The sequence below is a fragment of the Centropristis striata genome, chromosome 4 (genome assembly GCF_030273125.1).
Source record: "Centropristis striata isolate RG_2023a ecotype Rhode Island chromosome 4, C.striata_1.0, whole genome shotgun sequence".
Classification (NCBI taxonomy): Eukaryota; Metazoa; Chordata; class Actinopteri; order Perciformes; family Serranidae; genus Centropristis; species Centropristis striata.
In genome coordinates, this window is record NC_081520.1 from 42,670,687 (window position 1) to 42,682,848 (window position 12,162).

The 12,162-nt window shown below is 39.9% G+C and overlaps 1 protein-coding gene across 1 annotated transcript; it reads left to right on the top strand.

The window, feature by feature from the left end:
- The first annotated feature begins 775 nt into the window (after positions 1-775).
- On the top strand, positions 776-9,178 carry aadac (arylacetamide deacetylase). The gene is made up of 5 exons (XM_059332221.1): positions 776-1,217; positions 2,583-2,811; positions 3,440-3,509; positions 4,957-5,128; positions 6,736-9,178. Exons 1-5 carry the CDS (start codon positions 1,077-1,079, stop codon positions 7,357-7,359), a joined length of 1,236 nt encoding a protein of 411 aa, XP_059188204.1. The 5' UTR covers positions 776-1,076; the 3' UTR covers positions 7,360-9,178.
- Positions 9,179-12,162: the final 2,984 nt, after the last annotated feature.

The window sequence follows — 12,162 nt, forward strand, 5'->3', positions numbered from 1 at the left end:
GAGGCCTGCAGAAAAATCTAACTAATGTACAACACACACTGCTGAACCAGCTCACTGTCAAACCAGAGACACTAACAGAGTCTTCAGTTTGTTCATAGCTTTGCTTTTAATCTGTATTATTAATACTTCCTTTAACCATCCAAAAACAAAAAGCTCTGGTGATTTTAATCCTGTTATTTGAGAATAGTGCATGTGTATAAGGAGCCTTTTATTTTGTTAACTCTGTTCTGGGTGTGGTTTGTAAACAAGGGCAGCACTAAGCTAACCCTCTGATAGTGAATTCTGCTTGCAATAATACAATATAATATATTTTACAATATATTTTACTGGGAGGAAAAACAACTCTCCTGAACTTACAACTTCTTTGTCTTTGAACTCATGCAGCACTAAATCTGATCCTCTGCAGGGTCCTTTTAAAACTTGAGTGCATGAGAGAATCATATTGCTCTGACAGCCAGCTACCAGGAAACGAGACATCTCATCTGGCTCTGTCTCCAATAGTATAATTAGCCTGCAACCATAGCCTCGTAGCTGCACTGCAGTCACGTATTAATGCTCCCGGGTTATGAGCCACGCAGATAATGTAGCGTGGATCAGCACAAGTATCTCGCAGAGCGCACAGCGGACACGTTTGTGCGTCAAAGTCAAAGTTGGATGCACGAGCCGCTGTTGTTTCATAAGCTGTGTTATTTCAGCATCAGTTGCATCTTGGCACAAAGTTCCGTCGCTGTGTCGTCCTGTGTAAGCAGAACGCGCAGGCACCTGAGGAATTTGCGGTGCGGGCCAAGGTGGGACGGTTCTGCCTCGTGAGTACTCAGTGCGCGCGCTCCAGTTTCCATATCACTGACACTTAAATTCATTCTCCGGTCCACGAGACGGACATGCATTACGAAGCGCGCACGAGCAGCGAGGAAAGGCTCCAACATGCACGCCGACAACCATCAAATGACACCAAACACGTGCTGTCATATTGAGCTGGTGTAGATCCAAAATTAATTAGGAGCGTAGCTCGGTCGCGCAGCAGCAGCTTGTTTGTGTTTGCAGCCTGCAGTCAGCTGCTGGGGACGCGGTGGAAGATGAGGCTTGGAAGCATCGTTTTATTCGTCGCTCTCTGCTCTTTATCCGCTTATTACATCTATGAGCCCATTCCCGAGGAGATAGAGGAGAGATGGAAACTCATGCTGACCAACTCTTTCTTCAGAAGTCTCAGCCACCTGGTAAGGAAAAACTCACATCTTCTTCTATCTTGGCATTAAATCTGCTGCTACTGATAGTTACTTTGAGAATAAAACCCCTCTACTGTATAATAGTCCAGCTCTGTGGCTGAATGTGCACCTATTTCTCCTTTAAATTGAACACATGGTTTGTTAATTTAGCCTTGAATGTCATATCAAAATGATTTAAAACTCTTTATTTGTCCTCTGTAGTATAGTAAAGACAGGTTCAACATTTATTGTGTTTTGCTGATGAGGATATACATGGTTGTTACACCAGATTATGTCAGATGCTAATCCATGTGGTGTATAGTCCTGCTCACCTGTTCTAATAATAGACCTTATTAAGGAAACCCGACTCTGTTTATGCCCGTTGGACGCCTGTGTTGCTGTAGTTCTCTGTGCTGAAGCTAATATGACTCATAGCTCTAAATATTAAAGAGTAATTCAAACATAAGTGCCACATTAGTAAATATAAGAGTTATGGCTCTGTGCTGCCACACCTCAGGTCCATTGAGCAGCTAGAGGTGTTGCAGTAATTACAGATTACATATGTGTTACATTCAGACTGAGTCCAACACTACAGGACATTATAATATGTGTTGTAAGAAAAAGAGGGTCCAGCTCATTCTGTCTGATGGGATCAATACAATGACACTGTTCAACATTTTAAAGTATTTTATGAAGCACTATATTCCATTTTCCATTATTATAATATAGCAAATGCATCAGAGAGTCAAGTATTTAATCTTAGCCCATATTGTTAAGTTTTATATCCAGATTTATGCCCCTGAACCAGGCACACGTCCAACTGTTCCAGTGACTGATCATGTGTAATTACAATAAGTGTTTGACATTCTCTCCTGGAGCATTAACAATAAGTGTCACACAGGTTTGACTTTAACCTGGTCTGTTAGGCTCTTTCTGTTTTTATTTTAGTAAATGCTTACTCTGTTCTTTGCAACAGAGCGATAGAACGCTTCAGTTTTTTATCCTCCAATGATATAAGTGGTTATTGTACCTTGGAGTGGGTGACACACTGATGAAATGCATTATGGTCCCAGTAAGAGAGTCAGCTGATTAGCCTCATGCCAGCTACTGACTGTATATCAAACAGACCTGCTTTATAACTTATGATTCAGTTACAACTTCTTAAAACAAATAACTGTCTATATTAATACATAACTAGCCTCCCTCTGTAATACAACATAGTTTCACATCTTAACCCTTTCTGTTTTGAATATTATTAGTTTGGTTGTTTACATAGATAAGCTGCCTGCAGTTATATTCCTGTAAGTATAAAACTTTTATGATCAATGCTGATTCTGTAATTAATCTCTCGTTATGTCCCTCTGCTTCTCTCTCCAGGCAGACTTCAGTGAGCTGGTGGGTCTGAAGGACTACATGGGGGTGATGTACTTCATCACTCTGGCTGAGAGAGTGGTGCCGCTGTCCGACCAGCATGTCAAGGTGACGGAGCAGAAATTTGATGGAGTGGAGGTGGTGCTGTACCAGCCTCAGCACCGAGGTGGAGACAGAGAGCTGAGCAGAGCTGTGATCTACCTGCATGGTGGAGGGTGGTGCCTGGGCAGCTCCCGTAAGTTGGAGGCTGGCCTCTTCTCCTTTATCACACAGAGTTATCACTCTGAGTCTGAAGGATGGATAGAACACGGATGGATGGATGGATGGATGAGCCTGTGATGTGTTCATCACAGTAATTCTACAGTTTTATTGAGAAAGTATTCTGAAATTGCTGTGACAAATGACTTCACAGCTTTATGTAGACTCCCTGTGACAGCTTCTATGACAGGATCATAAATAATGAACAAACTATCAAACACAAGCCACAAAGCTTTCGCAGCTTTCTGAGGAAATAACACACCGTCTGCTGGAGCGGTGGGAGCCTCAGTGGGTGGTTAGCCTCGCTAATCCACAATGTAAAGACATGACATGCAGTTTGACACATCTCACGCTGGTGGTGCAATCTGTTGAACGGTTGTAACAATTACAGTCACACAGATCTCACTAGGAAGCATCACCAGACTAGATGGTTCTTCTCTGCTGCTGAAGTGTTACCTTCATGTGAAGTAATGTGTGATCTCAGGAATTAATGAAGGAGAGTAATAATGAAGAAGAGTAATAATGAAGAAGAGTAATAATGAAGAAGAGTAATAATGAAGAAGAGTAATAATGGTGGTCTGTGTTGTTCTCCTCTCTCTGTGCAGGGATGAGTCCATATGATCTCCTCGCCAGAAAAATAGTCACAGAGATGGATGCAGTGGTTCTCTCTGTGGAGTAAGTATGTCATATTATAGAGCCACTGTAATATAATAATAATAATAATAATATATTCTGCACAGGCTGCTGCTTCATGTCTAGTATTCCTAGTTAAGTTCTCCTGATGCTCCAGCTTGTTCTCTCAGCTCTTTAAACACGTTTCTGTTGTCATTGGGCCTGTCCTCCCTCATTATTCTCAGTGTGGATGAGAGAGGAAGCAGCTAAGTGAAGCTAACAGGTTTTATTCTGGTCCGGCCAGGCCGATCCTGCCTACACTCACTGTTGCTCTCTGGCACGTCCGGCTCTAACTCTGCCTCCCAGCGCTCTAACTTTCCTTTGCCAATAATCTCTCCATGGCTGTTTACTGCTCACATTTATTCAGCTTCATCAATCAGCAGTCAAATTTAATATAAAGTACTTGTGCTTAGTCATCAAGTCATCTTTCTGTGCGTATACCACAGCTGGTTTATAGTATCTGAGAGGCAGAGTGGGTCTGTGTATCGTGTCTGGCTGTGGGGGTAAAGCCTTCACTCCCATCTGAATTCCAGTTTGTGGTTTGTTTTGGTTCAATGAGTGATTCCAGCATTTCACAATCCCAAAGTTAACCCTGAGTGCCCTTTGGCTTATTGATTGAAGCACATAACAATTCAGAGCTACAACTTAAAGTAATTGTACAGTAAATAATGGACCTGATATCAATTATGCAGCTGCAATTTGCAGTTGTTGAAAAACTTGCCAGCATGATTTTGAGGTATTGATTCAAAACAATTGGTCAAAAGGTTTTCTGTTGATGACCTTTCCATGCCTGTTGTTTACTGAAGCCCACTGTGGTGTGATCAATAAGTCTCTTTAGAAGTCTAGAACAGGATAAGGTGATGCATGCATGGTTGAAACATTAGTACAGGAATCATTAGTGGCACAACACGATGCATTATTATCACTATCTGGCATTTATCAATGAATATTACTAAGCATTGCTGGCATTTGTTCACCGTGTTTCAGTGTAGTTTGATCACAATTTAACATTTTCACAAAAAGTAATGTGTCCTTATTTTCCCACTTTTGTTCAATTTTACAGCAATACAAGATATATTTGTATTATTTTAAATAGAACTGCAAACGAAAAATTCTTATTCAGATAAATATGACAGAATTTACAGAAATAACAGATTGATATCATGTCATGTTAATCTGTAATATGATAAACTTTCAATTTATGTGAATAATTGATGTCTTTAATAGCAAGCCTGTGCAGAGGGTGCTCAATAAGTAAATGGCGGTAAATGTAGTGTGATAATATTGACCAGCGGTTTTATAATATGATATATTGTTTTATAACTTCCTGCTTGGTGGAGCAGCTTTCTGTTGCTTTATTTATGTCTGTCGACTGACTTCTCCTTCCAAACAGATGAAGTTAGAAGCTGATCTTTAAAACTATAACATATAACTATAACCTATATTCCAGGTACCGTCTGGCTCCTGCTCACCACTTCCCCGTCCCGTATGAAGACGTGTACCGGGTGGTGAAACACTTCCTCCAGGAGGACGTGCTGGCCCAGTACCATGTGGACCCTGAACGCATCGCTGTGTCTGGAGACAGTGCTGGAGGGAACCTGGCTGCTGCTGTCTCCCAGCAGGTACCCAACATAAGGTTTATTACTGGTGTCCACTTATAGTTCATCTTCACATATGGGACAAGAAATGTATAAAAAGGGGACATGATAGGTTTATGATCAATAGTTTTGTATTACCCTGAACCAGGAGAGCCTGAGGTGACAAATAGTGGCCAACTATAACTATAACTGTAACTATAACTATAACTTTTACTATAACTATAACTATAACTATAAATATAACTATAACTACAACTACAACTACAACTATAACTATAACTATAACTGTAACTATAACTAACTGTAACTATAACTATAACAAACTATAACTATAACTATAGCTATAACTACAACTACAACTACAACTACAACTATAACCCTAACTACCATAACAACCATAGCATGCCTTTGTCTAAACTCAAATTTCACAGATTCAAATTCACTTGGTAGTAATTTTATGATTGTTTGTACTGTGTGTGTGTGTGTGTGTGTGTGTGTGTGTGCCGTAACATATTCACCATGGTCAACATCAGCGACCCTGGAAACTGTCCCAGTCAAACATTAGAAGGAGAAAAAGAGAAAGAAGAAGAAAAATAGAGAATAAAAATAGGACGGGGTGGAAGGTTAAGGAGTAAAAACAATAACTCTCTCTATTCTCTTTTGGTCACTAAAATACCGATTAAAGGGGTATGGGGGATTTCAAAAAGAAAATAAACAAAATTATCAGCATTGGCTTTGGCAACAGGTATCTGAAGTAATCTGATAGAATCAGGGCTCAGAGCCTAACAAGTCTTAACAAGGCAAGGAGTTTAGCTCTCTTAAAGTAATCTCTGTGGAATTTACACTGTAATAGTGATTTAGGTTTAGGCTGTGTTCAAGTTCACTGACACTATTAGCCTCAGTACAGTTTCACACACAGTTAAATACTTGGAATGACAAGACCTTTTACTGGAATATAACTATAAAGACAATGAAGTTGAGATGAAAACACTTTAAAGACAGCCATGTCTCACAATGGCTTTACAGGACTCTGCAGGACTTCTTTTCTTTTTTCATGCTGATATATGATCATCATATCGGCCTGCATGAGGAGCCTGTTGCCATCGTCAAGAAAGATCAATGCTAGCTAAGGTCAGGAGGAAGTTCTCTGCTTAGAAAATAATAAATGGGTACAAGAGGAGCAGAAGAAAGGAATCTCCTGAAGTGCTGCATCCTGCACACCGTCCTGCATGTATTAGAGGCTGTTATACTAATAAAAGTAGTCAAGCTAGCCAATTATTTTGCATAATGAGGTGAACCAGCCAGCATTGGGGTTTGTCCAGCTGGTGTTATGGTTCCTGGGACGCTCATAAATTAACGACTGGTTGAAAACTCAACTTGACTGGTCGATCAAGTTGTATTTCAGTGTTACTGTCACATCAACTCAGTTCTGTTGCTACATTGATGAGTTAAGAATTGTAACAGTTCAGAAACAAATGCAGAACACTGGCTGATAACCTTCATTCTGTCAACATGTGATCAGATGATGTTGATTTATCCGTCAGAACTTTTTCAGCACATGAACAGCTTTAAGAAATACTAATGCAATTTTCTTCAAATACAATCCAGTCTTCCTCTGTCTCTCATTCCAGTTACAGAAGGAGCCTGGCCAGCAGGTCCAGCTGAAGGCCCAGGCCCTGATCTACCCCGTGCTGCAGGCTCTGGACCTCAACACGCCGTCCTACCAGCAGAACCGGGACATGCCCATCCTGCCCCGCACCCTCATGGTGCGCTTCTGGAGCGAGTACTTCACCAGCGACAAGGCGCTCTTCAGAGCCATGATGGCCAACACCCACAACAACCCCGAGTCCTCCAACCTGCTGAAGTTCGTCAACTGGAGCAACTTCCTGCCAGAAACGTATCATAAGAAATACAACTACAGCGCTCCTGCCGTGGTGGCGGGAGGCGGCGGGGCGGGAGGAACCGACGGAGCGACTCGGTCTCTGGCCGACCCGAGAGCGTCTCCGCTGCTGGTCCCAGACGCGTCGCTACGCTCGCTGCCCAAAGCCTACATCCTGACCTGTGAGTATGACGTGCTGCGTGACGACGGCATCATGTACGTGACGCGGCTGCGTGCTGCTGGCGTCCACGTGACTCATGAACACTACGACACGGGCTTCCACGGAGGCCTGATGTTCACCGTGTGGCCAACTGACTTCCTGATTGCACGTCGCATGACAGACAACTATATCAAATGGCTCATGGAAAACGTATAAACACTGACTATCGATATTCATTCCAAAGTTTCCACACAATGCGCCAGTGTTTGTGCATATTTTTGCATATTTTTCCCATCTGGTGTTCATTTCTTTTTATTTCATCATGCGGTTTTCTGTAAATATATTGAGAAATATATCAACTTCTTCTGTTTTTCTACTTAAGGATTTCACCACAATGGATGCCAGTAATGAAGAATAGTTCTGAATTATTCATAAGGCAGTTTGATGAAAACACAACATAGATGACACCATCACGATTGTTCTTAATGTGTTCATGTGTTTGTTGTCACACAAACACAATACGAGCCACAGAGCTCAGAGTGGAAAAACCCAGCTGGCTAGCTGGCCTTTTGTCCTGCTGCTAATTCTTGTTTCCCATCACAGGACCTTTTACTTCTACTTAATCTTTTATCCATTGCACCAGTATTTATACTGTAAACTAGCAATGCACTAAAGAAATGTCAGCTTTCCTATTTGGAGTTTTAAAAATCCAGTTGAAGTCTTGGCAAAGGAAGAAAGGATTTTGGACTTGACCGTGCACTGACTGCAGCTGATTAAAACCTAAGATTGTTTAGATGTGTTTGCAAAACTAAAGCTAAATAAAGTACATGGATGGAACTAATCCTTAGTTACATCTGGTAGACAGGGAGAAGCTTGCTGGTATCGTAGTGAATAATATCTTCACCAGCACAACATCTAATTCCATCTAGTTTCATTTTCACATATTTAAAAGTACAACAAAAACAATATTCAAGTCTTGTTTGCTTTTTGATGGCTGCACATCAGGGCCACACGTTTAAAGAGCCACATTCAACACAGAATATTGGTATTTATACAGAAAGATCATGCTGCAACTATGTGCATACCTCCAAACGTGAGATTGATTTAGCAATACGTTAAAGAACGGGAGAAAAGCCAAGACAGAATGTGGGCAACATTTGATTTGGAGCCTTAATATTGACAGCACATCATCAGCACATCATCAGTCACAAGTGCAATAGTCCCTTCTTTGTTCAAGCATGATTCTGTTTGTGTTGAGTAAACAGCCTTACCAAAAACTGCAGTCATTCTGCATAACAATAGTTCCCATTGATTCATACGTTTGAGCTTCTACGGGTTAAAATGAATAAGCTAGTGAAGCTCCCAATATACAGTAGACCTTTGTGTAATGGATATAGACTATGAATAGAAGGCTGCTTTATTATTAGAGGAACTTGCCAGTTCAAGATCAGGTGCCAGTTTCATGATCAAACTGTGTTGAGGGCATTATACTGCTGGTTTCTGTAGCTATGACTTCACTTTATTAGTTTATTAGTCAACTTTAGTCCCTGAACTTCTGCTCTAACTTCATCCAGAGCTAGTGAGGTTGCATTTACTCATCTCTGAGGTCCAACAATCATATAAAGTGGCTTTAAACCGTTCACTCGTCTCTCTTATATCTGCTTCATCGTTCTGTCTTTGGACAACATCGTCCTGAGAGGTTAAAGGTTAAAGGTCACAAAAAATAATCCTGTTCTTTGCAGTTTACTGTTCAGAAACAGTTGATTTGAAACACCTGGAAGTTATCGTGTATAGACTTACCAATGCTTGAGTTGTTTTCTTTTTAACCTGTTTCTCATTTATACAATGAAAACACAGCATCACAGAAAGTGTGTAACTTTTTAATCAAGTGAAAGTTTGTCAGAGAAGCATCAGCACTGTTACATTCTGAATTGTAAATAGACTCTTTCCATATTTCTGGTTTGGATTCCCTCATAGAAAAGTTATGATTTGCATAATTTTTATTTTCATGTCAATAAATTGATTTGACCTGTCATCACTGATCAGTTACTCATGTTCAGTCACACACTAAGACATGCTGTACTAACAGGGAACAGCACGTTCCTGTCATGTTACATGACCTTGACTAATTCACATATGCACATCATTAAAGTGATTAGAGTGACATGCTATAAGGTTATTTTTTATAGACTGAATGAGTCACAGCAGATCCACTTGGCTCCACTTGGTTCTGTTATCTGTTCAGGGTTCATGTTGCTGAGGGAGAGAGAGAATCTACCACTAAACACACCTACACACTTTCTATTCAAAAACACTTTCCCCCTCTGGACAACAAAGAGGATGATACATGAGTGTGAACAGAACCATTTATACAAAAGGATGATTCAAAGAGGTCATCCTCGTTCATCAGAACACGTTTAGTAAACTCTCCACGCCTACTGGCTGTACTGGGACTGGTTGTGTGTCATGTTCTCTGTAACTGGCCTTGTGTGCAGATGTGTGTGCACTTTGTTTTTATCCGTCTGTAGATGGAATGCTGGGATTGTTCCCCAAACCCTTCCTGCTATGAAGGATAATAACAGTAACGTGAAATGGATTACTGCAGATGATTCCTTGGACTGGTAATAATGTATAGTGGTGCTGCACGGATTATATGTACAGTGTAGAACGTGCACACATACTTAGTCTGTTCACACACAGGAATGTGAGTAAGCATGAGTTAGCATGCTGCTGAAGCAAATATGCACTTATATGATTTTCTTCTTGGTTTGGTGCAACACTGTTTACAACACTTAAATCATATCTTTGTCAAAGGTCAAACTCTGAAATACTGGAAGCCAAAGCCAGTCAGGGGAGATTTATTATCTTCAATCGTTTTAAGACTAATGATGATGATGTATTTTATCACCATAACAACACCATTACTCAAACACTCGTGCTTTCTTTGATAAATCATGAGTTTAACAGACAGCAGCAACCTAAAGACATTTAGAGACCAAGTGCTCTGCTGCATCAGTATTACAGGTTATATAGAGGTGTTGGTTTTGCATTTATCCTCACATGAACTTTTCTTCTGCTTTTTCTCATCAGCTCTGTCTCAATACAGCTCCTCTGGCTTTTGTTATGAAAGTTCAAACACGTACAGAAAGCAGCTCCTTTGTCCGTTCCAGGAGAGATGCCAATGTAAATGAATTGAGGAATCACGGCTGAAAGAAAGCAGCTGACCCAGCTGACTCCAGTAACAGAGTCCTGTGAAGTGAAGTGTGCCTGATGGGGTTCAGCTATAGATAAGCATCAGATCTCACTGATATGGTGAATATGGAGGGGACTTTCACCAGAGCTGAGACGTCTGGATTCCAACAGAAAATAGAAATAGAAACCAAAACTTGAGAAAGATTCTTCAGAATTTCTCAGTGTTTATGTTTCAATCTTGTGAAACAGGTATCTTACTCAACGTGAGAAACAAAAGATAAAAAAGAGGAAATGTTGTCATGTTGTAATGATGTCTCCAGGATATTACTCATGTAACTCACACATTCACACAAATGAAAGCAGCAGCATCACCATGAAGCAGTCATATGATACGTGCTGCTACACACCAGCCTTCTGCCCTGCTCTGCTCTAAATATCACCATGTCTGCCAGGAATCTGCACAATAGACTTAAGTTCTCCAAAACAATGAGAAGTGTCTCACAATGAAAATGAAAATCATGCTGACATGACGACTGGGTTGAAAAGGTCACAGTGTAAGGTGCTCTGTATCTCTGGAGCCACTAAAGTCTGAAAAACAAAGACAAGCTGGATCAAATCTCTATACTGTTGTCTTTGATTTCTGAATTAACCCTCTTTATAACACATAAATGATAACAAGGACACTTTTTGCTCAGTGTTTGAGTTCCATTACAAAAACATGCAGATGGGAAAGATTTGGTGTGCTGAGGAACAAAAAACAGCTTCAGTTCTCAGAAATACCCTCAGCAGATCTGCAGGTTTCACATTACACAGGAACAAATCTGAGAGAAATCCAGCAGAGCCAAAGCCTCGTTGGCAGGCTGGCTCAGGGATTATTAATACCTGGATACTGATTAAAAGTGTAAAATCAGCACTTATTAAGCCAACTACATGGATTATTGTGTGAATGATGAAAAAGAACATAATTGATATTGGCGTAATAACAGTATGCACATAAACCAACAGGAAATATCATTTTACCTTTTAGGATTGGCTGTGCTTTAATGGACCTGAACATTCAACACCCATTATTATTATTATTATTATTATTGTTATAATAATAATAATAATAATCACAATCATAATAATAATAATAATAATAATAAAATTATTATTATTATTATTATTATCATAGCATTACTTTCAAATATAGTGTCACAAAAACACTGTTAAGATGTGAACATTATGAAAACAATAAAATTAACTGATGAGGCCTTGCATTAAATTGTATTGTGCCAACTTTTTCTGTTTTCTATTATTAAAGATAATGACATAAAAGTGGCACGGTAATGGCTCAATTTATCACCCAAGAAGGACCTAAATATTTTCTGTTGTGTTAAGTTATATTTTATTCAATTTTAAAGTAACACATCACAATAATGACTTTAATGCACACACAAAAATGACAAATGATGCACCTCCATTTTCATCTAGATACAAATATAAGAAGCCTCAATAAACACAGATACTAACAGCAGCCTGTCTGCACAAACAATGTAAACAGGAATGCTTCAACAGAGCATTGATATACAAAGAAACTGGGGCTCTGGCATTTAAATGTTATTTTATGTTTCATGTATTGTACATGCTTTCTTTCCTCATTAATCCAGATGACAAACATGTTCTGACCAAAGATACCATTCGCTATTAATAATACTAAGACTGTCTGACAATTAAATCAATGAAACATATACAGTTAAAACACAAGATAAATAAAGAAAAGCATGATGTCTAAAGACAGAGCTGATTCACATGTGTGGACCTTGTGGGGACGTGGTGCTGAGTTCA